The sequence below is a fragment of the Triplophysa rosa genome, linkage group LG6 (genome assembly GCF_024868665.1).
Source record: "Triplophysa rosa linkage group LG6, Trosa_1v2, whole genome shotgun sequence".
In the NCBI taxonomy this organism is placed as follows: domain Eukaryota; kingdom Metazoa; phylum Chordata; class Actinopteri; order Cypriniformes; family Nemacheilidae; genus Triplophysa; species Triplophysa rosa.
The window spans coordinates 8,722,600-8,750,449 of NC_079895.1; the positions used below are offsets into that span (position 1 = coordinate 8,722,600).

The 27,850-nt window shown below is 38.9% G+C and overlaps 2 protein-coding genes and 1 long non-coding RNA gene across 3 annotated transcripts in view; 2 read left to right on the top strand and 1 right to left on the bottom strand.

The window, feature by feature from the left end:
- Positions 1-699: 699 nt before the first annotated feature.
- Positions 700-14,534, top strand: ndp (norrin cystine knot growth factor NDP). Its single transcript, XM_057336826.1, has 3 exons — positions 700-887; positions 5,172-5,527; positions 13,361-14,534. The coding sequence occupies exons 2-3, from the start codon at positions 5,336-5,338 to the stop codon at positions 13,583-13,585; spliced, it is 417 nt and encodes a 138-aa protein (XP_057192809.1). The 5' UTR covers positions 700-887; positions 5,172-5,335; the 3' UTR covers positions 13,586-14,534.
- On the bottom strand, positions 9,954-12,996 carry LOC130556118 (uncharacterized). Its single transcript, XR_008963184.1, has 3 exons — positions 11,199-12,996; positions 11,012-11,058; positions 9,954-10,902 (listed from the first exon to the last, which is right to left on the bottom strand). It is a non-coding gene; the product is annotated as an uncharacterized LOC130556118 (long non-coding RNA).
- A 2,639-nt stretch (positions 14,535-17,173) lies between the features above and the next one.
- The window catches only part of mao (monoamine oxidase), a 45,201-nt gene continuing 34,524 nt past the window's right edge, over positions 17,174-27,850 (top strand). Inside the window, exon 1 of the mRNA XM_057336520.1 lies at positions 17,174-17,297. Within this exon, the coding sequence (XP_057192503.1) occupies positions 17,249-17,297 (49 nt within the window). The 5' untranslated portion in view covers positions 17,174-17,248. The remainder of the gene's footprint in view (positions 17,298-27,850) is intronic.

A 27,850-nucleotide genomic window follows, 5' to 3' on the forward strand; every position in this document is an offset into this window, starting at 1 on the left:
AAACTTTGTGAAAAACTTCAGTCTTTGCTGGATGTTTTCCATGTCAGAGATGTGAAATAGTAATTATGCATTCATTGGAAACTCATAATTGCACATCTGTTTTTTATCGGTTTCTCATTTCTCGCTTTATATTCCAAACTGAAAAAATATAGTTCTTGTTTCATCGTGTAAGAATTCAAAAACACATTCTTGTGTATAAAGATATACATTCAATACAGCTATTGTGTTACGCATTTGTGGTATTTTTTTAAAGTAAAGAAAATTGTTTTCTCATTGTCACAATGTTCATCCGTGCTTCAAAATAGCTTCCAGCTGAATTGAGTTACACCTCCCAAATCCTATTGTCGTGTCCCAAACGTAAAACAAAGCCAGCCCAGTGGGCCAATTGTTTTTTTTTCTTAAAACTAACTCCGCTAACAGTTTTATAACCTGAGCCTCGTAAAAAAGAGAGCCAGACTTTTGGTCAGTCCTCTGATTTTGCTGGAATCCCCATTTGCTTGCGTGTCGGTGTGGCAGCTGGGGGTGAGTATGTGTGTGTCCTTAAGGTGATATATGACTGCTGTGTCACGTTCCACATCTGACATCCATCCGGGATGTACATCATCCATCCTTTCTCTTTTCCATGTGATTCCTCCGTAAAAAGGGGTGTGAATGTAAAGCAGAGGGAGGAGGGGAGATGAGAGGGAGGGAGAAGAGTGAGCGCTCACACACGGTAGGCGATGCGTGAGAGAGAGTGCGTGAGTACAACAGAACCAGAGAGGAAGGAGAAAGCCAGTGAATGAGAGAGAAAGAGATCGAAAGGCAATTGTTGCTTAAGAAACCTCATTTGTGTCCTGGAAGAGGCAGCTGGGATTGGATATTGTGGGTTAAACGTCATCATACTAAAGGTAAGACCACCAGGGTTGTAAAGGTGACTCAGGTCATCGGAGTTACTTGGCTGCGAGGTTAATTGCAGTACATTACTGTCTTAGTATTCACGGTATTGTCTCGTTCCAGCAGTGCATGCATGCATTAGAAATCATTTGCAGATTTTGTTACTAAATATAAAATGCAGTGAAATATTAATGATTAGTAAATGCGTTAAATGGATTCATCTTTCTAGTGATCTTTTTCCAATGCGGTCATTGCTTGCAAGAACTAACAAGCAATGATCTGTGGCTGATAGCAAAAAAGCATTTTACCTGATTTTCTTATTTTTGAGAGAACAACTTATTGATTTAGCAGATTTTGTGTGAACCATAACAGAAATGTTATGAGCGCAAGAGCTAAAGATAGGTACGTTATATGTGTCACAGCTGACAATAGACGTGACGTGAAGTCAGTTGCTAAGGTAAGCCATCATCTCCTTGTCTTACACAGACAGTTCCATGCTCCATAGATGAGAAATCATGCATATTTCAAGGAACGATTATGGAGCTTGTGGGACAGATGTGCAAGTCATGTAACACGCTTCAGCCCAGGTGTGAGATGAAGAAGCAGACTACCAAACCAATGTTACGTGCAATGATTTTGGCTTTTTTTAAATCAATATCTCTTGCACAGCATAAAAACCTGTGTGCATTATATGCAGATGACGACAGCCATCGATTTACAAGTCACATTAAGTTGGAAAGTTAACAGGACAACACAACATGGCCTCTAATTAATTTAAGTCCAAACCCCTCCACGGGCTTTGCTTTGCACAGACCCTTTCATCCCGTGGCATTCCGATGAGACCAGCGCTTTTCTAAGAAGTTAAATGTAAAGCTAACATTAGTTTAGCTTGGACTCACATGATGCCCTGCTATTGGCAACAAGCTTCGGTTAAACCCACTGTGTTTGTCTTATCTTTATCACAGAGGGATATATTTAGTGTGGGGTTTAGCTCTGGCGTAAAGGACACGCGGGTTACTGGTGTCTGCGGGTGGTGGCAGTGCCCCTACTCGGGGCTGGTATGCCGCTTGGGTTGCAGATGGGCAGCGGAGGAGGGCTGCGGGGTGATCCCTGCAGGAATCTGCCCTTTGGTTTATTAAAAGCTGGTGAAACAATAGGGTGCTAAACAAGCAGAAAATAGTGACGTAACCTGTTCACAGGAGGAGGGGGCTTGGGCATGTCAATGTGACAGTGAAGACAATTCAGCTTATTGGCATATACAGTATAATGACAGATACTAGGTGACCATGGGTCCAAGGCACTCGACAACTCTGGACTCAGCTGCTGTCAGGCTCTGATCAAGAGCGCCCTTCTGAAGTTTTGATATCCTTGAGTACTCGGGCAATTTAGGAAATCCAAGCAATTTATGGAGAACCGTGCAGAAAACACAAGCGTGAGTTTTTATTCTGGTTAAGGTGTGTTACTGCGTGTTTGCACAGCCACGGTGTTTATCATAAAAAATAGTTGCAGATGCTAAACCACCATGGCTTCTTCGAAACCAAGACCTAGTTAAAAAGACACTAAAACACAACATATGCTGGTCACCAGTTCTGCCGGGCTTTTCAGCAGGGAACATGAACTGATTGGCCACACTTTACTGTGTGTAAAGCTATTTTTGAACAACCTCAATCTTTATGTTTCAGATCAATTTTTTCTCCAATAAGATTCCTTTTAAACACAGTTTGGTTTGAAGGCATTAGCTTTAAATTTAAGTAAGCCTGTTTCTCCACAACAATGTAGAGGAAGCTATAATAACTATTAAAAAATAGTTGCAATTGTCTCAATCAAACCCATTCAATTGCCTAAGGTGCATTTCAGTCCAATATCCTCTTTAAAATGACTTCGCTTAAAGAGACAGAAGAATGATTTTTTTTCATCATTTACTCATCCTCATGTCATTCCAAACCTGTATGACTTTCATTCTTCTGCAGAACACAAAAGATGATATTTTGAAGAATGTTGGTAACCAAACAACATTGGCCCCCATGACTTCCATTGCATGGCACAAACTCTTCAGATATTTCTCAAAATATCTTCTTTTGTTCCACAGATGAAAGTCATACAGGTTTTTAGAGTGAATAAATGATGACAGGTGTAAGGTACAGTATAACCAATGGTGTTATATCACAGAGGCCCCGGTGAGGTAAGAAATAGTGCTGATCTCAATAGTGTGCAACACTTCCTGCCATACGGCCCCTAACCTGTGACTGCCTTTGTATGTCAGGAATTTCACAGTCCTAATAACGCAGACGCTGAGGCCCCTCTCCCACCCTGCCACAGCCAGAGAGGATCAGCCATGATCAAAAGATCCGCGCTCTATTTCCACAACCACCAGGGCCGTGCCTAGGGACAGTTAGTTCCAGGGGTCCGCTCTCTGAGTGGCATTAGCCTCGGACAGGACTCTCGGTTGAAGAACAGGCCTTGGGCGATAGTCTGGAAATGGGAGTTCTGCGCAACAGAGTTCTGGAATGTCTCACCCTGGCTCCTGCCTTCCTCTTAAATTTGTTTATTGTTGTATTTCTTCCCGTGGGATAAAATTTGGCAGTTCGTAAAAATGAAAAATACCTTTGTTTTGCATCTGTAATGTCCGTGGAAAAAAAAGTCGAGCATTTTTACAGTCAATCATGTTGTTGTTCCACCTGATTGTGAGATGAAGAGACACTTTGCTTCAAACACCTCCACAAAAGGTTAATTCTGAGAAAACATAATTATTCAGGGAGTTTTTGAAACTTGTGCTATGAAGGCTAATTAAAGGAAGCGTTTGAGTTCAGCATTGCGTTAGATAAGCTCAGTCAGATTCCAAACCCCCAAAAACAACGTCAAAGCAAATTTCCCCAGTCTACATACTAAAAATGTAAGTTTTTAACCAGAAAAAGGGTGTCCAACGCCACAGGACGGAAACAATTGTGCTGGTCAGGTCGAAGGGCAGAGGCGAACACATGTGTCTAAGATGGAGGGAAAGTAGACATGCTGGGCTTTAAAAATCTCTAGGGTGAAGCAGGTGTGGATGCCACGGTTTTAAACCTTACCTTACAGCCTTTCTACAGATAAGTTCTGGGGAGCAGTACGCCCTCAATTTTCCTAACCGCAGCCTTGGAAGCCCTCGACAGATGAAGCTGCCACGCATGGTTGCGCCATGAGGTCACACTCATTGTTTATGAACTAAATTGGATCTGCAGTTACCTATTGAGCGGCTGATTGTTAAGCCTCATTACGAGGTCTACAAATCAGCGCAAGAGACGTTCTCTACCAGGTCTGAATGTCAGCAGTCATGCCAGGGCACGACGGTGATAACAAGGGCATCTGGTATGCTTGAAATGTTGATGTTAAATAAAGGATGAATCGAGGGCGTCCTGTATTCGAAGCATCCGAGGTAAGAACAGACTGTGATGTCTGCTTGTGTAAACCCTGCGACACATGCTCTCTAGTGCAGTTAAACATTTCAGAGAGTATTTATTTAAACAGGCAAATTGATACTTAAATTTCTTACGCGAGGAATGTAAAAGTTAAATGATTTCCTTCGGTAAGGAAAACACAAGGAGAAGGTTTTAGATTAGCATGACGTGTTTGAGATTTTGGAGCAATTAGGGTTCAAATATGTGGACAGAACTAGTGAAAAATAATGCAGAGCAGAGTTTTAGTCTATGATAATTTCCTCTCCGAGTCTGTTTGGACTCTGTTTTTCCCCCTCATTACACCAAACCTTATAGCAGTTGTGGCTCATTGAATTTAACTGCGATAGCACTGGTGTATATACTGTATATCCATATATTATATACACCTTTGTTGGCAGTTGTCTCCCTGTCATGAGGGAACTTGCCCCGAGACCAATTTCTTATGAAAAATTCATTTCTGGGGAAATTTGCTCTGGGCTGTTCATTAATATATTAGGTTTCTCTGCAGTGTAATAAAAACACAGTGTTTTCGGTGTGGGGATTGTTAGAATAACAGTACAGCGGCCTGCCAGAACTCCTCATACATCACAGCCCACTTGTTCCTGGCTGGAGACGGAGCAGCAATCACCTTAACCAACTGGCAAAGACACAGCAGACGTCTGTCTCGGGTCATCCGTCATCAAGGGTTCTCACGCAGACAAACTCCCACTCACCCCTTCTTTGCACCTTGACTCACCTGACCACTTGCACTGTTAACATCTTCAACAGCCTCGGTCTTTTTACCACTAACTGGTTTCTTGGGTGGCTGTCTATGGAAGGGCTTTTCTTTGATATACTAACCTTTGCTCAATTCTCTACCCACAGATAGATCCGGAAAGACAGCACACAAGGGGATGGCTGATTTTAAAGAGAAAGCTTACTGCACGTTTCGGTTCACGTATGCGGTATCAAAAGTGCAGTGGCGGCCTCTTCGTTGTCTTCAGTAGTATTTTTTTCCTGTGGAAGTTTGTACGCTAACAACAGCGGGTATGAGGAACTCAGCCCAAATGAGCCAGTCTGGGATTCTACTTCTTCTGGTCACATGTCCTCTACTGAGCATCCTGCACAGTGTCACTTGTAAGGCAGAGAGTGGACACTTGGGGGACAATGACCCTGACAGGTGTATGAGACACCATTTTGTGGAGACCATCACGCATCCCATCTACAAGTGCAATTCAAAGGTAAGAACTTTCAGATTGCTTTACATTCCCTATACCGCCTAATTTGTGACATTTTTGTTTTGTTGCTCATGTCAGTTTTTCAGGAGGTCTTGTGGTTGCGTTTCCAACACAGGCACACTGTGCACCAAAAACAAGGGAAAATTGAGCTCCCACCTTGCTTATTAAATTACAGAAATGGTCTGGCAGGTCAGACGATACATTCTCTCCACCCAGAGCTTTCTTGCTAACAAGAACGTTAAAAAACAAGTCTCCTGATACATAGAAAGGTTTTAAATTTAAATACCGACCCCAAGGGTGTCCCTCATAATTAGAACCCATGTCTGAGACCAAACCTTGTTTTCATTTATTGAATCGGATAGCATGCCTGGCTTGTCTAGTGACCTCTACCTTCAGCTACTTTGACACCTTGGCAAAGTGCACAGCAAACAACCTGTCTGTGAGGCCTAGAGTCCTGCCAGAAATAAGCACTCATGGGGTACATAAAATGTCTGGGAGGTGGCGCGGTTCCAAGACTCCACACGGTGCTGTGGCTGAGTCATTTTTGGTTATCGAAACAATAATGTGCCTCAGATTTATCCCTTCAAAATATAGCCATTGATCATAAACACTGTGGGACGCGTTCCAGACTCTGATTCAGCTTTAACCTTGAAAGAACAGCTTCTCTGTATATCAGATGTGAATTGAGTTTCTCCCAGGATTACAAGTCCAGTTGGGTTGTGTAAGCGAATATTTAAAATTGAAGATGAGTTAGGTATCCATATATCTTTCTTGTGTTACACAGATATGCAGCATGTTCTATTTTCAAGGGGTAGTTCACCCAAAAATGAAAATTCTGTCATAATTTACTCACCCCCAGATTGTTTTAAACCTGTATAAATGTATTTATTCTGCTAAACACAAAGGAAAATATTTGGAAGAAGGTCAATAACAAAACAGATCTCATCCCCTACTGACCCATAGTATTTATTAACCTACTATGGCAGTAAATGGGGGATGAGATCCGTTTGGTTACTGACATTCTTCCAGATATCTTCCTTTGTGTTCAGCAGGTTTGAAACAACCTGAGGGTGATTAAATGATGACAACATTTTCATTTTTGGGTGAACTATCCCTTTAATTACAAGGCAAATGACAATAACTGAAGGCAGTTTGTAAAAGATGGAAAACATTAAAGGGATAGTTCACACAAAAATGAAAAATCTTTCATGATTTACTCACCCTCACATCATTCCAAGTCTGTATGACTTTCTTTCTTATGCAGATAATTATATTTAAGCAGATATTTAATGTACTGTACCCCTCATTTGGCTGATACGTGATCAACCAGATGGCAGTTAACTGTTGGCAATGTCAGCCAGAACAGTGTCATGCATCTAACCCAAGAGTTAAGCATTTTCTGTAGCAAAAACACCTCATGATAGACAGGTCTCTGCATACATAGATTTGTTGTCTAAAAGCGGAGCGGACCATGGATTAAGCCTGACTTATTCACTCCTATGAAGAACCTTATTACACATTGCATTAGTTATGGGGATGTCATGTCCATGTAAGCACCACACAATAGGATCCACCTGCGCAATCACTCTGAGATAAATATAGATGGGAAGAGACGCTTACATCTGCTGCCCAGCTTTTGTCACCTTGCCATTGTTCTTTGGATTCTCATCTGCTGTGGGCCACCTCCATGGAACCTCCCTCTGTAATCCCCCACATCTATCTTTTGATTGGTATACGGATGTAGCTTTAGTTTCAGGTGACATTAAATAATGACATCAGCTCAATAAAGCAAGCGAATGACATTATTAGTCATTGACGTCGGACCGATTCCCGTCATGCGTATCGGATGTTTTTTGGACTCAGACAAGGCTATTGTCCCTTATAGTGGGGGTGACACTCCAGTAACACTAGGCAGCTGACAGACAACATGACATAGGAGTCCATTTACGGAGTGTGCAGGAATGTGACGGCCCCTGGTTTGGCCGGCACCTCATATTCCGAATCAGTAGACCATTGAACTGGGTCACGCTTGCGTCGATCATTACAGACGAGCCTGAACTCTGAACGCAGAATCACATCACTCGCTAGCTTTTAATTAGACGGGAAAACGGTGGAGTCTTTGATGAGTGAATCTCTTTTTATTTGTTGGTGAACCTCGGAGTCCAATGATGTAGCCAGGTGGATCGCTGAGTTCCATAAATTGGCCCAGCAAAGTGCAAAGCCTTTCATCTGTCACACAACAATCCTCACAAAGCAGATGAGGCAAATTTGTGGGATTGAGGTATTTGGAGGAGTCAAGTAGCAGGAGCATCTAGGTCTGGGAGAGATCAACCACACTCCCATCTCCCCGCAGGTGCAAGGTCAAAGTGGGAGAGTACAGAAGCTTTCTTTGTTCGGGACTCCAGGCCTTCTCAGGAAGCTTATTTTAGTCATGTCCTGACAGAGGGTTCAAATTAGGGATGGCACGAGACTTTAGTTAAAGATGTCTGTGCAGGCATTGAAGATGCACAATGGAATCAGTGATAGGTGCTACACGGGATGCCCACCGGCAAACTGACTTGTCACACACATTCCACATGGTATATAAATTCAAGTCACTAATGCTTGCCTACAGGACTATCACTGGATCTGCACCGGCATACTTTCACACCCTCCTACACTCCTACAACCCATCAAGAACCCTGCATTCAGCAAACCAGTGGTGTCTTGTATTGCCTTCTCAAAAGGGCAGTAAATCGCTTTCCTGCTCATTCTCCTTCACAACTCCTTCCTGGTGGAACATTCTTCCTAATTTAGTCCGGTCAACCACATCTCTCACAACATTAAAAAAAATACTTAAAACCCATCTCTTCTGTGAATACTTGACAGGCAAATGAAAAAAAAAGAGAAAAAAGAACCCTCTCTGTCTTTCTCTCAACAGGTAGGTCTAGCTTTTGTGGAAACTAGTAACTTGGTATTAGCACCTATTGTATTATTGCTCCTGTATGACATATCGCTCTATTGCTCCCTGAACTCTCTGTAAGTTGCTTTGGATAAAAGCGTCTGCTAAATGATTAAATGTAAATATAAATATACATTTTGTATATTTAAAAAATATCTAACATTAAAGAAAGTTTAGTTTGTATGGGGACAAAGAAAAATGTGGTCAAAAAGTTGTTAGGCTAAAATTATTTACATTTATTGGTGTATGTCGACAATAGTATAGGATCTTGCTTAAATCTATTTTATAATTATGTATCTGCTATTTTAGTTTTTACATTACTCCTATCCACTGCTGACAGGTCTCAGTCAAACAAAATTATGCTTGTCTTGCTTCATACTTTCACTGAGTTACACTGACTTCATTGCAGAAAACCAGTTTTGAACAGTCCTTAAAACACTGCCAGTGAAATCCTTCTGGGGAAAACAGGATATTTCGAAAAAACTGATAGATACAGGCGATTTCACAACAAGAACAATAAAGATAACTATAATGTCTATCATTATTATGAGCGCCACACCAACAGACGAAAACTTTGTTGAGGTTTATTCTAAGCGCATACGCTGCCGTGTTTTAATGGAATGGATTTTCAAACCCTGGCAAAAAAATCATGATCCCATGATATTGTTCTTCTGTGTTGTTAATGTTATAATATAACATATATATTTTCTTGAGTTCAGAACATTTTTTTTATCATCTTTTGGTGTGAACAAGAGTTTAAACTTAACAGAAGTGGTTTCTGTGACAGGTGGTTGGAGGAATGGGGTTTAAAAATAAATGTCTGGGCTCAGTTGGAAGAAACCTCTTACTGTAAGTTAAGAAAACTTTAAATTATTAGTGTTGTCCCTATAAGGATTTTTTAAGAGGTTTTTCGCAACTGGCTGCAAGTCACAAAAAGCAAAGTCATTACAGAAGCTGAGAAAAATGAAATATAATGACGGCAAGCATTTTATCACTGTACAATGATAAATTATTCATAATTAAAACACAAACGGAGTCCATTTTGATTTCTTCCTTCTCAAAAATAGTAGAAATGTTGTCATCTTTTTTTTGGCAGATTTATTTGTGTAACCTTAGTTGTACTAGTACTGTATATACCATGCTTAAACTACACTGTAAAAAAAAATATCGTAAAAAAACGGTCAAATCACTGGCAGCAGCGGCTGCCAAACAAAAACCATAAAATTAAGATGAAACTCCGTAAATCAAATAATGGAGAAAAACATTACATTTACGTAATTTTTCTTTAAATGTTTTACAGGGAAACACAGTTATTTCACAGACTTTTCCTTAATTATTACGATCAAACACCTTCAATAAAGTGACTGCACATAAGGTTTTACAGAAAAATACTGTTATTTTATGCTTTTTTTTTCTGAATTATAATGATAAACCTCTTTAAACTATGTGAAAGTACTAATGTTCTGCAGAAAAACACTGTTATTTTACAGTTTCTTTCCTGAATATTTTCAGTCAAATACTTTTAATACAGTAAATGCTCTGTAACTTTACAGATATTGGCCATGAATTACTAGTCAGATACTGTCAATAAAATGAAAAACACATGTTTAGCATTGTAGAATAACATTTTATTTAGGTAAACATATTAATCATATGAACACAATCACCATAATTTGTAAATGTACACTCGAAATACACAATGATTGACTTCTTTACAGTACAGAATTACAGTATATGCTTTAAACAAATGGTTGAATATAATAAATAAATAAAAAGTACATCCCCATACAATACATTCATCAAATTCTTATAAAACAAACTTTTAATCCTGGAGAAATACAACAGTTTCAAGTGGTGTTGAAAACATTTACACAGGGTCACAAAAAGGTATTGGAGGAAGTTTTGATAGTATATTTGGACAAACATCAAACTGTCAGAATAAGTAAATCCTACCATAAGTAAAAACATACCACAAAAAAGTAAATGAGTCTGTGGCAAATATGCAATGTAGTAACGTTAGATAAAGGACTGAATCTGCCATCATTATACATTACGGCAATGTGAATACAGAGTATACTGTTAGAAAACAAGTTACAATGCTAACTTAAATGTAAGTCTTATAACTTCCATCATTAAATCAGCAAAACAAGTCACCAGTTTAAAGGAATGGACAATTTTTCTTTCACAAATGATGTAAATGTTTAACTGTACGTGATTGTTATTGTAAGAGTTAGAAAATAAAAAGTCCCTTATTTTGTTATGTTTTAACCCAAGAAATACGTAACCCAAACGGTTACAGAGTTACATTATAACAGTATTAAGCATACATAATATTACACAATTGTTAATAACAACATAATACAAATACTCAGGTCGAATGTTTAAACACTTACTACCGATGGAGTTTGGGTGCCTGGGTAGCTTTTCTTCCCTTCATCTAAAAAATGAGAGCAAATGTTTTATCATTAACAGTTATTGTTGAAATTAGTGTTTAAAATGGAATGCAAAAGAAAGTCAGAAAGAAATCTAACGTTACACATACTTACCAGGTGTGTGTACTGCCCAGGCAAATCTTATCATATATTTCTGTGTACTTAAAGAAAAACACGTGTGAGAAGAGGAAGATTACTTAAGCTCAATATTATGTAGAATGTTATAGCATTGAAGTTAGTGCTAATATCGCTAATCACGATTAGCATCACACTAGACGAAAATACAAAAACAAGTTTTTACCTTCTGCTGGTAAAGCTGTTAATGCGTGTGATTATTCTCCAGCAGCCTGCAACTTCCACACGACTTCGTGTCTTCAGCGCTGTTTACATATAACTGGACCATCAATACTACTGAAACTAACTGACAGACATCAATTCCTCGCGTATGTTCAAAATGAACCAGTGAAGGGCGCGAACAGCTCTAATTGGCTAGTTTCCTGAATGACAGTAAGTTTACCCAATCGTGCTCAAAGCAGCACGGGGAGTCAACCAATGACATCTGTTTACCAATAGCAAGTGTAGTAACAACAGCTATAGTTAAGATAGGTTGTTTTTAAAAGAAAATAAACGTGTTTAGTTTTATTTGAATGTTGCTATATATTTAATTGGTCAGATGTTTTCATTGCAGTATATGAATAAAATTAACTAATGTATGGTACAAGTTTAATGAATACACACGTTTGGTGCTTGGAAGTGGTTTCTAAAAAACAGGCACACAAATATAAAATGTTTCAGTGCCATTACATGAAACAAAATTAGGGCTGACGACAATCAACAAAAATGCAGCCACTACTTTTACAAAATAGCAAAAGAGCAAACAAGATGCTTATGACATACTGCAGGCCTATATGAAAAGATCATTACTAAATGTATTAACATTATGGTAACTTACAGCTCGATGTATTGTCCTAGAATGATCCTCTTGAATTTGAACAAATCTGTTAAGCCTCTGGCCACATTCTCCAAAGTTCTATTCTGATTACGTTTGTTTTCATATGTTTCTTTAACTGCAGTTTTAAATCAGTCCATTCTCCTGTCTTTAAGGTTTTTCTCTCTGAGCTAACCAGGTTTAATGTATGGACTGTAGTGGTTAGGCCATAGCCATTCATGATATGAGAAAAAATGAATTTATTAATGATTATCATTAATCATGTTTTTGTTGGCTAGACTATTGCAACTTTTGTCATGTTTACTGCCATGTGCTTTCTCTCCCTGTTGAAAAAAACAGCCTTATGCTACTGTAGTTAGGTATGTTTTGAAGCATGGTAGCTGGTTTGAGCTGGTCATGTGCGGGGCCCGGTTGCATAAAGCAGCTTAATTTTTTCCCTTAAGTATGACACTTTAGAGGTGATTTCCCTTTACCGAAGACAATAGGAGAATAACTTTAGTAAAACTTAAGGTATACTTAAGGACACACTTAAGGCAAAATTACACTTAAGGTGCTTTATGCAACCGGCTGGTTCTCAGCTTAAACCAGCTACCATGCTTCAAAACATACCTAACCAGCATATGCTGTTTTTTTCAACGGGGCTGTCATATCACTTTCAGGAAACATGAAAGTTCCAACCTCAAGAGTAGTGCAGCTTTGTAATTTTGACTGTGTATTGTTTAAATGTACTGTAGCCTAACTAAACAGTTTGCTAAAAAATTTAACGTAAAAATATGCATATACACTAATAAAAAAACTAAGATCTGACTTAAAAATATGGAAGAAAACCGTTAAATTATTTGTACAGAAATAAACCTTTATATAATGAGCAACAAATTTAATTACAGAAAATTATCATAATTTTACATAAATTTGTATGTTACTTAAGAAAGCAGTAAAAATACTGTATAAATATTACAGTATTTTTTCTCTACAAAAACAAGAAAAACATGTAATTTGTCATTATTGTCTTAACACGTAAAATAATATGTGGGTTATTAATTAACAGATAATTGTCTGTAATTTTAATGAAATTTGTATACAATTTAAAAAAAAGAAAAAATTACAGTAAAATATTAAGGTTTTTTCCTGTTAAAATACAATCTTTTTTTACAGTGTATGATTGTTTGTGTTTAACTATCATAACCATGTTTTTTTTGTAGTAAAATCATGCCATCACATAACTAGGCTTCCCATATATTCATATTCAGGATTCTTCCCTAGCTTTCACAAAACAATTCATTTTGTTTTGCAATGTGTAGTCTAGTTTTATGTGATATTAAATAGTATTTTTTTGGCTTGAAAACAAATGTGGATGTAACCCTGTAAAGCATATTTTGTTCTGGGTTACTCAACAACAAGATTTTGCTCCGTGTCAGCTCATTTGTCTTTTAAATAATTGAACAAGTGTAAAGAGAGAAGGACAATATTTTGGTCGACTATGGGCCTGATTTTGTTTTTTGTTTTCTTCACAGATGGTTCTCCTGGCTCGGTGTGAGGGTCACTGCAGCCACACGTCCCGATCGGATCCCCTCATATCTTTTAGCTCCGTCCTGAAGCAGCCTTTCAAAAGCACGTGTTTCTGCTGCCGTCCACACACCTCCAAACTAAAGGCGGTACGCTTGCGGTGCTCGGGCGGGACGCGCATAACCGCCACTTACCGTTACATCCTCGCGTGCAACTGCGAGGAGTGCAGCTGAACGCATTTGTCACGGAGAAAGACCCTCTGGGTAAAAGATATAAAAAAAGGTACACTTTATTGCTGATGATTCAGAACATCCATTTTACGATTCATTAGCGCCGCCGAAGCGTTGCCAGCAATCCACCAAGACTTTAAGAACAATTGTCACGTGTGGGTTTCCAGATGGTCGCCCTACAGTTGCGCGTGCGCATGCGCTCAGCCAGTCAAACAACTTTTATTGCATTCCATTGTTTAGATCACTGCATGTGTAAAATAGAGGATGCCGACAACAACATCATAAATCGTGAGAGAAATGAATTAAGCTTTTTTACAATGTCTGACTAGACTTGATACACAGGCCACATGGATTTTATGCATCACCTTCAGGCAACAGGATGCCAGTGCGGACTAGCCTATACGTTTGATAATTATGGATGTGTAGTATAGAATTCATGCCCTCATGTTCCAGTATACATTTTGTTTGCTCCACTTTATTAGAGTAATATTTTAAAAGCGGAAAGCATTCTTGTAAAAATAACATTGGGGATCATTAAAGACTGTGTAAGCAAGCGTATTCCACTGCTTTAACTGTGGGGTTAACACGGATCTATCATGCCGTGTCAGTGTGAAGTCTGTTTATTTCATCATCAATGTCTTTTAATGGCTCATAAACTATAATAGCAACAAGCTGTCAAGCTAATCATGTACAGTTATGATACTCTTATGAAATGTTTTTATTGTGGGATTGTGCAGTATAGTCTTTCATATACATACATGTGTGTATATAAGTATATATTGTATGAAAGAAAGAAAATGCGCATTGTACCACAAATTCCTTAAGTATACGGTAATAAATTCACCCTCCACGAATTCCTTTCTTCTGCTTTCCTGAAACAGTACCGCTGTGAAATGACAATTTGCTCGCTGGACAGGTTTGTACTCCACTGCCAAACTGACAGCTTTTTGGGTTCCACACATGAATCTAATAAACAGTGCCCTTTTGTTTTTAAAGACTGACTGCCTGCCTTGTGCTAGCTGTCTTGTTACACATACTTTGGCTCCCCAATACAATGTGACTTTCAGAGGGGCTATAATTAACGTAATGGCTAATTTGACAGCATGACAGACAGTCCACATAATAGCTGTCAGTTGAGTTCTCTGTAATTTTTATGGCTGCCCTAAGACATCTCCCCGCTAATATAGACGAGACTGGATAAATGAGGCACCTGGTTAAATGTCACATCACATTGTTCTCAGACCTGCCATTAATTCTTATAAAACAGTCCAGGTGTTGTACACGTGCGTCTTTATCCCCTTTCAAACGAGTGATGATTCAAGCAAAACTGACAGGTGATTTAAACAAAAGCAGTTGAAGTAAACCACTTGAAGTTATTCATTAATCACGGTCTTAGTTTTGGCCCAAGAATGTGAATTTTTCTTCTGTTGTATTTCACTTAGTGAAGAAGATGAAATGTAACAGTAGACAAAAAACAAAAGACAAAGAAGCAACTGACAGAGATTTACAGTCTATATAGGGTTGCCAGCCACAATCCACACACTATTGCGACCATTACGCTACATCCACACATGACTGCAATATCCTTTTAATCTCTCCTGTAAAATAAAAAATGGAGCTATACATCAATATCAAGCATGGCGGTATTCTGCCCTCACAATTTATTAGACTGTAGACAAGATCAGCTGCAATTTTTCATTACTGATATTGAATTGGTTATTTAGTCCAATGTGTCTGTACCACTCGCTTTTTTCTTACACAACTTCAATACGATGTCTTAACTGCCAGGTATCCTTTATGAAAAAAAACTGCTGTTTCAAAAAGGAGAGAAAAATAATGATCTTAAAAACCAGTAAAGCATTTGTATCTCAAACAAATGCTGTAAAGAATTCTTATTTCCTTGTGTTCGTGTTTGCCTTTGTGCGATACAATACTATTCTTTAAATCACTGATATGATCAAAAGTAATAGACTGACAATAGAATTGAACCATTTTTAACATTCTAATATGTTCACTTGGGTTTTCATTTTAACTTATGTAGCAACAACGCCCTCTTGTGGCATTAGCATAAAAGTAACTCAGCATCTGGCCTGCACTTACACTCAAGACAAGAGCACAACTTCTCTCAACATTTCCTGATGCGTGACCTGTCTTTGAAAGACAGTGTTTCTAAACACAGAAGGATATATTTTAAAAGCATTCAGCGACCAACGGTTTTCACCATCAAAATATGACCAAAAAATTATTGCCATACAATGCCATACAATATCTAAAGTGTATATCTAAAAGATGTTCTCTGCTGTTATGTTCACTTTAGCTGTTGTTTAAGGGAAAGTCAGCAAATGTCATTGGTACTCGCTTCTCAGTTCTGATTACAATTCACCAAGCCATCAAAAGTACTTTAGGGTATGAAGTGTTATGATGCTTTTTACAGTATATGTTGTGGAGCTTGATATACGGTGTTTGTATCCTGTTTCAATGGTACATTATTTTTGTGCATGTAATGTAAATGAAGCTGACAGCAGAGGTGAGATGTAGGATCGGTAAGGGTCTTCCTTGTATGGATTGTCCCCCTACCCTAAGGAGGCTACAGAGACGTGCTTGCTTTCAGTCTTGGTAACTTATCTAAATGAGATCAACAGTGGATTTGGATTAGTGGTATGCCCTTATACAATATAAATTGTCTTGAAAGAACAAAGTTAAATGCGTACGTGATATACTTTTTGTGGTTGTTTTGCTTGTTGGCAATCTTGCAATCAAGAAATTAGAATGACTGAATTTTATTCCTTTTAAAACGGCCTTTACCAGTATCATTGACCCTTTGTGTTATCATCTGAATGGGAGTGTTTGCTTGTTGGACAGTTTATCTATGCACACATTTCAAGGGGGCTTTGAGATAAAGAATGAAATCCAGCTTTTCTACAAACCAGTTTTTTCCCACCAGGGTCGTTGGACAATGGGTGAAATATGCTATTAGTCTCAGTGTAACATATAGAAAGCACATACCAATTCTGTCCACTAGATGGCAGCAAATTCAGATACAGTGGCCACTAAAATATAAACTACTTGGATACTGATGTGTGAGCATTAGGTAACAATACACTAAATGCCATTTATTTTATATTAGAAAAAGCACAAGACTTTACGAAAATGCATTCCACTTTTGATTGAATAAGTGGATGTAAGAAACTGCACAAAAAAAGTAAATAAAATAAAACGGTTATCAAGCGTTTTCGGGAGACAGAATGTTGCATTTACTTTTTATAATTATTATATAATATTTCTTTAATGAAACATACCCTAAATAAAATTAGGCCTATTACACAGGCCTATCACTGACACAATACTGATACAATAGCCTACCCTTATTTACACTTTATATTATATTATTGTTTTTCTGCATTAATATATGTATATACGAAATATATACACATTACAACTATTTCATATGTCGCATATACTGTACTGTCTTATTTGCACAATGTTGTAACAGGAGCCTATAGAGAGAAGCTTCGGTGTATTTACCCCAGTGCTCTTCAGATGTGTCATTCCCAATGACATGAGTCGGGGGGCGGGGCTGAAAGTGCTGCTCTTAACACAGATGCGGAGCGGCTCTTCTGAGCGCCACACGGAGAGACGGAAAGAGAGAGGGAGAGCAACAGCACCATGACCGCAAGCACACACGACGTGATTGTGATTGGCGGAGGCATCTCAGGTTAGTGTTATCGAAATAATGCATAAAACCTTCACATAATCTCAGCACATTTAACGCACTTTCAAAAAAAACTTTCTATCACCGTACGTTAGCTCTAAGGCGGTTAATAGCCTACAAATTTCATAGTTATTATAATCGCCATTGAGTAATATTAGACGCACGATTGACCCGACTCGTCGATTTCTAAAGCTATTGCGTCTTATTTTATCGTTGCTTTTATAAAAGGTGTGTGTTTTATACGATAGACTGTGGTTAGTTTTGTCAGAGTTTAAATTAATTTGCTCGCGATGTTACCTGAGCGCTTTCTTCCACTTCCGTGGAATGATTATATCATATTCATAACGGCGGATGTGGAGACCGTTAGGCTAAGTGTGTTTCTGTAGTAACTTAAATGATGCACGGCTAGTGCACGGACGCATCTAGCATCGTGTGCGTCCCTGTTATTTCTATTTGAGTATAGAGAAGTAGGCGTGTTTTAGTATAAGTGGTTTTGTTTATTTGTGTTAATTGAGTTTGTTTCGTAGCTGAAATTATATTGGCTTCTGCAGTCATGTGTAGCCTGTATCATGTAACTGAATCATTCAACTGTATCTGTTAAATAGACTTGTTTGATGCAACAGGTCAAGACTTACTAGACAAGACTACTAAGTGGGATTTGAAGTGGTCTGTCACACTGTTTACACTACAGCCTGGGTTAGGAATTCATACTGTACTATATCCTTGGCATTGCAGTGCTCTTATAAACCAAGGTTAAAGCTTTCTAAAAAAATGTACAGAGCATGTTTATTATTCTAGAGTTAAGCAGAGTTCAGACACTTTGGTATTTCAACCATCCCAGTAAGATGAACAGCATGCATAAGCCCCGGTGGAGAACCAAGTTCAGTGTTCCCCTAGGTTTACGGCTTTCATACTAGAACTGGACAGAGAGTATAGACATAGAATACAGAGAGCAGAGGAGAATTGTAAAGGCGCGACCACGTAGAAACAGAAATGAATGCTATTTAGTTTGTTTAGTACGAGAACAAGGTATAGACATGTTATATAGGAAAGGTAACCTTAAATTACTTCTCTTGTGATCTAACGCTACATAAAAAATTCAATTAACTTGACCTTCAAGGTGGGCGGGAGGTGCCGTTGGAGGGGCGGGGTGCCCCCCTAAAGTAATGGTAGGAGAAGTTATGAAGTTATAGCCCCTGCTTGCCTGTAAAGGTGATTTTTCTTAGAGAGAGATTTGTACTACAATGATACAGTCCTGATTTTAAATATACTATGTGTTTCTGCATCATGCGTTGTGTGACCTATTTCCACTGTAGAAAACATATAATGTCCCTACGGTTTTGACTTGACAGGAAATTCAATCCTGGCCCTGTCATGTAAACGGACTTGTTCACACAGTGTCTGTGCATCATGATATACAGGTTTGGAGAATTTATTCACAGCTGAGAGGGAATAATACGCTGAATGAAATATTACCTGTGTAAGAGCAGCATTCCTGGAAAAAAAACATCCAGAAAACAGAGTCAAGATGTCTTGCTCACACAGATAATATTTAGTCTGATGTTTTATATTGTTATTTATAAGTGAATAAAAGGTCTTTATCTGGCCGAGCTTTAATTGTGGACAAAGAGGTTAGCAGATTAATAGTCCATGTCTTTAACTCAATGCCCATGTAGACATTACAACTGATTATTCAAACCTGTTATAAAAAACTACATAATCAGAAATGCTGTTATAATACTGCAGTGTTTTAAAATCCAAAAAGTGAATGGGTGTAATCAGTCACCATTATATAACAAGAGCACACATGATTGCCCAATGACCTGGTGTCACCCAATCCACAGCTATAAATCCATTTATCAACACAAGAGCTTTGATTTCCTGCCAAGGTTCGACAAGAGTCCTTGCTGAACAGATTTCACCTTGGAATCTTGTAACTCTACATGTGTGCAATGCATGCAGTATTTCTGTATTTCATCCATAATAGCATGAAGCAAGCCTCCAATTATGTATTTATTATCTCCTAGAGACTGTGGACATTTTCTTATCTCCTACTTTAAAGCGGCCGTATCTCAGACAGTTTCTGCATATCTCATTTTAATCTTGAGTACTTACAGAATAGTATCGCACCCTTAAAATATCTGTAGAGTCTTTAGTTTGATCACATTTATAAAAGACAGATACAGCTGTACGGTTATTTACAAAAACATACGACGCGTGTGGAAGTGACATCAGTTTCATCTTTTATCGCTGGGACCGTGGTTCCATCTATCAGATTCAAACGATCTCCAAATCCAGTGTTATATCCACCGTTTATATAACATTCATCACCCAAATGCAGTGAACAAACAAATACAGCTGAACTTCGCGAACGTAGTGCTCTCACTCTCTCCTGCACGCAAGTGAAAGTGACCTGTGCTCATGATCCTTCTCCCGCTGTCCTTGGTTGAAGCGTGCCGCGTGCTTTTCCGGGAGAATTGTCCAATAAGGGACTAAGAAAAATTGTTACGAAACGGATTTTCATGTTCGAAAAAAACTTTCCGAAACCTGTTCGAATGCTGGGGGAGTGTATCGAGCACAGAAATACTACGCCATACGTCCAACTCGTTTTTTGACAAGTTGACCATGTCAAGCATGAGATGACAACACGTTTAACATCGTAAATAACTCAGAATGCATGAAACACCATTGCACGGCCGCTTTAACACCTGCTACTTTCCTTACAAGCATCATTGATCAGAGAGGTCAAAACAAGCAATGCAATTCCTGCAATGACACACAGTTGTGCTTCACAAAAATACATACAGTGGATATAGAAAACACCCCCCCCCTTCAAAAATCACATTGTGTTGCTTTGCAGCTTGAAATGAAGATGGACACAGTTTTTGTTTTATCCAGCTGTATTTACTCAGTGCAACTTATAACATCCAAGAGAAAGACATAACACCAACATGTCAGAAAAAGATAAAAATCAATAAAAAACTAGAATCACTGAGTTGGAAAAAAGGCTCACCCCCTTGTGTCAGTATTTTGTTGAACCACCTTTTGCTTTAATTACAGCCTTTAGTCTGTTGGGATATACAGTATCTCTACTAACTTTGCACATCTAGACTGCAATATTTGCACTCTTCTTTGCAGAACTGCTCAAGTTCAGTTAAATTTGATGGTGACCTTTTGTGGACTGCGGTCTTCAAGTCATGCCACAGATTTTCAATGGGGTTCAAGTCTGGGCTTTGACTAGGCCATGCAAGGACATTCACCTGTTTCTCCTTTAACCACTTTGTGGTCAGTTTTGCTGTGTGCTTTGGGTCGTTGTCATGTTTAGGGTTGGGAATCGAAAATAAATTCCAATTTAGAATCGGAATCGAAAGGCTAGGAATCGGATCGGAATCGAAAGGAATAGGAATCGGATACTTGAGATTAAAATTTGAATTCCTCTTATCAATTCCTGTGTGCATATTTTCAGAAAAGTACATGCGTTGCATGATCTGCTGATATGTCAATAAAAGCCCTTATGAAAATTATCGATATTTTTTACTATAGTAAGCATAGTTTAGCTATAGAATTTGTATTAAAGCACAGGAATCACAAATTAACCATAGTTGCATTATAGTAACTGCAGTTTAACCATGATGTAGTTCAACTATGATAATACAAATTGTAATAAATCAGAAAAGGTGTGTTTCTATGTTTAAATATACACAAAACAGTGCTCATATATATATATATATATATATTGCAAACCAACAAGTCAATAAGCAGGCTAAAGGACCATACAGGTTGATATCTAAATGTTTTACTTCAACTGTGGAATCGAAACTGGGAATCGATAAGAATCGAAATCGATAAGCAGAATCAGGATTGAAATCGGAATCGATAAAATTGAAACGATTCCCAACCCTAGTCATGTTGGAAGATAAACCTTCTTCCCATAGACAATTTTCTGGCAGAGGGCAGTAGTGTTGTCACGGTACCAAAATTTCAGTAGTCGGTACCAATACCAGTAAAATTCCACGGTTCTCGGTACCAATTTCGGTACCAAAGCAAAACACCAGTACATGCTAATTGAAACACAATTTTATTAATAAAGCTCATTATTAATATAAATGTATAGAAAGCAATGCCATTTTGTATACATGAAGTATACAAGTGAATTGTTCCCGAAATGGTTGCGTGCTCACTGCTGATGCTGATGAACATCCTCCTCAGTCTGCTGCTGTATAAGACAAATAGAATAAACTTCAGTAAGTCAACTGACTGAACAAACATGCATATTTTGGATTTGGATTTTGGATTCAATTTATTGTCATTGCACATGTACAAGTACAAGGCAACGAAATGTGACCTCTGCATTTAACCCATCCAGAGAGTAGTGAACACACGTACCCCCGGAGCAGTGGGCAGCTATCACTACAGCGCCCGGGGAGCAAGTNATTAATATAAATGTATAGAAAGCAATGCCATTTTGTATACATGAAGTATACAAGTGAATTGTTCCCGAAATGGTTGTGTGCTCACTGGGGTCTTTCATGCTGATGAACATCCTCCTCAGTCTGCTGCTGTATAAGACAAATAGAATAAACTTCAGTAAGTCAACTGACTGAACAAACATGCATATGCAATATTAAAACAAACCTCAGTTTTTATACTGCATTTACACAAGATTACTTACATTAAGGTAACTGTATATATTCAAATAAATAAATGCAACAGATATATTTTTCTTTAGTTTAAATGTGGCTTTTTAAACCTAATAGTTATCTATCCAAGACATACACATTGCTAGTCATACAGTTAGTATGCTAGTTTTCTAGCACATAGATTTCAGATAGGCCTAAATAAAATAGGTACTGTAAAGCCCATCCCGCCCTCCCATTTATTTTACCCCATTACAGTTATAAAAGCATTAAATGGTTAATAAGGACACTTGACTGGATTAGCATTGGCGCTAACAAATTAACACGAAAACAGGGACGTTTATTTTAACGTAACCTTTAATTTAACATATGATACAACATTCATAATGCAAACGCGAACAGAATTTGAAACTTACCGCTTGAACTTGTTAACTTAAATCCAGATGTTTCCTCCTTTCACAACAAAACTCTGTTAGTTTTCTTCGTGATATGACTTTAATCTGAAGTATTTCTGTGCGCATCTCTTGTGGATCGGCGCCGCGCTTATCCGCTCATCACGTCTTGTTGCGTCTATGAAAAGTTTCCGACTGACAACCTGTCAGACAGAGCATCAGTACCCGGTTGACCCGGTACGTCAGTGGTACCGGGTCTTATGAAAATGAGGTACCGACAACTTTTTTATTTTTAGGTACCGACTTGGACCAGAAGTACCGGTACTTTTGACAACACTAGAGGGCAGTAGATTTTCCTCAAGAATTTGACGGTATTTTGCTCCACCCATTTTACCTTCTATCCTGACCAGTGCTCCAGTCCCTGATGCAGAGAAACACCCCCATAACAGGATATTATCACATCCATGCTTTACGGTAGGAATGGTGTTTTTTTTTGGATGGTGAGCTGTATTGGATTGGTTAGACAACCGTGCCGAAAATTCCAAGCCGAGAACAGTTTGTAATCGTGCCGTGTCGAACCAGGCTCACTTGGAAACATAAATGTAACCGTTTCCTACTGTGCTTAGAACAGTTCGGCGCGATGGTGGAAAAGCACTCATAGTTTAGTGTTGAGGCCAAATAATTCAATTTAGTCTCATCTGACCATAACACCTTTTTCCATGTGGCCTCAGAATCTTCAAGGTGCGTTTTGGCAAAGCTCAGTCATGACTGCATAAGGCCTTTCTTGAGGAGTGACATTTTCTTGCAACCCTCCCATACAAGCCAGATTGAAAATGAATTTCCTCCTTGAGGACAAATAAATTATCTATCTATCTATCTATCTATCTATCTATCTATCTATCTATCTATCTATCTATCTATCTATCTATCTATCTATCTATCTATCTATTTGTGGAGAATTTGTGATATTGTTGTCACATGCACAAAATGACCACTGACTTGTATCTGTCCACAAGTTTATCCCGGAGATTAGAGGACTGCATTGTGATTGGGATCCCGCATCCGCGGGCAGGACTGGGCGGGCAAAACAAATAGTGCGGGTCCCACGATTTATAGCCACCAGCAAGGATGGAGTCAGTAAATGAAGTAGAGAAGAAGATTATAGCGGGATTTTACAGCTCAAAATAAAAGCAAGGCAAGTCCGACATTTGGACAAATTTCTCCATTGTTACAAACAAAATGTCATGATTCTGCCTCATCTTGTCATGTCTTTCTTGATCTTGTGGCAGAATCACGACAGGATCCCTTGTTATTGTGTAGAGAGTCATTTTTGACCCTTTCGGCCTTCGATACTCTCTCCGGTCCTTGTCTGTGTTCCCGCCCTTTTGTATCTCTCGTTATTGGTTGTTTATTAGTTCATGCCCCAAACCTGTTCCCCTTTGATTTGTCCCTTTATTTAATGCCCCTGTGTTCTCTGTCTTGTGTCGGGTCATTGCACTGTGTTGTGGTTGAGGTCTTGTCGTGTTAGTAAGTTTAATTCATTGTGTTGCGTTATTAGTCTAGTTCTGTTAGTTTAGTTAGTCTTGTTCTGGTTCCCCTGTTTTGTTATGTTACTCCCACGTGGGTCTTTGTTTTGTATTTTGTTATTATTATTAAAAGTCTAGTTTACCCCTTACCCTGTCTGCACTTGGGTCCTCTGTCTGTTTATCCGTGTCTCTCACCCCCGCATCGTGACACAAAAGTGGTAAAGAATTAGACTTTGTAAGTTGCAAGAAATGTGCAAAAGTATTGATTTACAACGGACACAAATCTGGCACCTCTGGGTTGAGGCGACATACCTGCTCTATTATCTGTGGTCAAAGTAAGATCAGCTTCAAAGATAATTTAAAGTAATTTTAAAAGTACTTCTCCCCGAATGTGTTAAGCAAGATACTACAGAGAAATGCGTTGAGCTTTGCTGTAAAGACATTCGAGGCTAAGAGTTCCGGTGTTATGTCTTGTAGCCTTTCAAAAGTGAAAAGTTTTATTGGTTTAATAAAAAATTTCATTTGTCACATGTCGTCAAGTTATTTGTCGGGCGTGTGGTGCTTTACCTTCACATGAACATATTTATCAACCATAAGATGAGCGATTAATTGAGCGCAAATGTTCTGTGTCTGTTATTATGAACATTAGCATACCTCAACATTGTTTAAATTCTTTAAGCTAAATTGTTTGCGGGTGCGGGCAGGAGCGAACGCACAAATTGCGTGCTGGAGTGAAACACACGTTGCGGGAGCAGGCGGGATTGGTCAGAAATTCACCCGAAGCGGGATAATGAAATCAGAGCAGGGCTCTAGAGATCTTTGGACAGGGCCTTGCCACCCATAGTTGATTGTTTGCTTCAGTTGCACTAAAAGGACTGAAATGCTCTAGGAAAAGCCCATCAAAATCTAAATGACCACAGCTGATCACAGTTGAAAGTCAAATGGCTTTGTGTGCCATTTAGTAAGATGATGAGCTACACCTGATTGAGTTTACAAGTCATTTGTAGGAGGGGGTGATCCTTTTTCCAACTCAGTGATTTTTTTTATAACATGTTGGTGTTATATCTTTAGCTTGATGTCATAAGTTGCACTGTGTCCATCTTCATTTCAAGCTGCAAAGCAACAAAATGTGATTATTTTGAAGGGGGGTGATTCTTTTCTATGTCCACTGTATGTGATATGCAGCATTGCACCAGCACGTACTTTATATATAATTTTATCCAGTTTTGTGTCACGTTACACTTGTTGAATATGTGGATGTTTTTCACCTGTGAAAATCAAAGTTCTATTCATTCCAACCGAGGCATATAATGCATGGTAAAGAATAAATGCAATGTGGTTTCTTGGCTCTTTTTAATAAGGAAGCTGAATCCAATAAATTAAATTACTGTTTGTAAGGTGCTCTGGGAGGCGACACTTTGGCAGAGGTGGTAAACAGCAGTGACAACTCATTTTTATGTGCTCGGGGATTCAAGAACACAAGATAGCAAAGTGTATTTGTGTCTGCTGTCAGGATGCCTCGGGGGCTGTGCTTGACGTATAGAAGAGACAACTCTTCTAATGTCATACACCTAACCAGCAGAAATGACATCTTACTTTTTGGACTTATTGCTGTACTGTATGTCAGTAACAAACAAAAATACAGAAATGGTAAATATGTAATTTCATTTCTGCGCTGCTAGTAACATCAAACATGTTTTCAAACATCCTCTTCTTGACATTTGTCGTGGCATAATGGTTAGAGACTTGGACTTGGACTTGGACCGGTTCAAGCCTCAGTACCAGCAGGGATTGTAGGTGGGGGGAGTGAATGATTAGCACTCTCCTCCACCTGCAAAACCATGGCTGAGGTGAGGTCTCCCCAATGGCTGCTCACTGCTCGGTGTGTATGTTACTCGATATGATGGCAAGGCTTTGCATATAGTTGTATGGTGTATAATGATTTATGACCGTGCCTGTCAGCATTTGAGACCCGCGTTCGGGATCTTCTGTCCGGTTCGCGTTATGAGAGTTTCCATGAGAAATAAAAAAATGACCCAGCACCCGAAATAATATCAAAACACTTCAACACAGCCTCCATTTACGCTATTTGTGTCTGTTTATGTTCTTATTTGTTTCGTGTTATATCATCTGCCATGTTATCTGTGTTTATTATGTGCTACTGGTGTACAGTGAAGATTCTCACCGGTGCACTGTCACAGGCCACGACTCAAAACATCAGACTCATCCGCGCAGTTGAGCAGTGCCGAATCACAACTCACGCAAAGAAATATCTCCGCACATCACCTGCAGTAGCAATTACAAACTGAGATGGCGACAAAGAGGCCAATCCTACGGACTGCCGCTTTAACAGCAATCTCTGCATATTAAACCAAGAAAATATTTTAACATTGTAAAAATTATCAACTCTAAATATACATTTAGGTATATTTTTAGCAATGGCATTAAAATGAGAAACAGACTGACAATGGAACAGAATGAGTTATACTGTATTTCCACGTTACAAAAACATCAGGCAGAGTTGTTTTAGAGCTCTAGCGGATCTTAGCTTAACAACAGCACTCATGGGGTGCAGAAGTGGAAGGCAGGAATTCCACATCTAATTGTGGAGGCTTGCTGTTGACACTGACATTTCCTGGTGAGTGTCCTGCTCTTGCTAAAGAACTTTGGCATTCCGGGTTTGGAAAGCAGCCAGGAAAGGCATGCTGACGCAGACACAGATGTGTGGTGTTAGAAAGGGACACTTTTGCATACACATTTTTCAGAATGTTGGGGAAAGTTGTTTATCAACATGTTTTTTTGTGTGTTTATGATGGATTTGCAAAGACAAGTCTAACTTATATTTTGACAGAGAGGTCAAACTAAGTCAATTTTCTTTTTTATGTTTATGTACTCTTGGCTTGTTGTACTCTTATGTACTCTTGGCTTGTTGTACTCTTATGTACTCTTGGCCCCTCCAGTGTTATGGGCGATTTTTACTTCTGCGTAGGACGTACGCCGTAACCTACGGCGTAGCTTACGCAGAGCCACGTGCCCTGTGCGTACCCTACGCCGTAGCCTGACGCGCACCTCTCCAAAAACGTAACAACGCGTCAACTCAACGCGGACCGCAAGCGCTGTGATTGGTCGGTTTGGCAGCATCGTACTTCCTTCTACACATTTCTGGCGTCTACTTCCGGCAAGTTCAGAGTCCACAAAAGAACAACATGGCGAGCATCGACATTGACCAAGTACTGAGCGTCTGATTGAAGAGGTTCGGAAATGCACGCATCTGTATGACTCCTCTTCGGCGGACTATAAAGACTGTCAGATGGCGGTGAATTCTTGTAGAGAGATTTCCTCTAACGTCGTTTTGGAAGAGTGTCAGCAAAAGACATGAAGAACTTCGCACTTTATAAACACTGTGCACGATCTNTGTTTGTGTCATGTGGGTGAGTTACTGTTTTGTAGTTAGTTTAGTTTATTGTGGTTATGTCAAGTGTTGTTATTATTTCTAGTCTAGTTAGTCCCTGTCCTTGTTGCTATGTTTTGTTATGTTCCCCCATGTGGGTCTTTGTTTTGTATTTTTTAGTTATAATTAAAGTCAGTCTTGTTAACCCCTTACCCCTCACCACCCACGTTCATGACAGAGCGTCTGATTGAAGAGGTTCGGAAATGCACGCATCTGTATGACTCCTCTTCGGCGGACTATAAAGACTGTCAGATGGCGGCGAATTCTTGTAGAGAGATTTCCTCTAACGTCGTTTTGGAAGAGTGTCAGCAAAAGACATGAAGAACTTCGCACTTTATAAACACTGTGCACGATCTTTTGCACTTTATTGGCTTTATAGTTTTATTTTTTGTTTTACCTTTTATTGTTACTAGTTTTTTGAAAGTTTTATATTGCATTGTATACTCATCTATACATCGTTTGCACTTTTAAATATTCTGTTCTTTGTCTCTTTTGCAAATAAAGAACAAAATTGTGACACTTCCAGATCTTGGTTGCATTTCGTTTCATT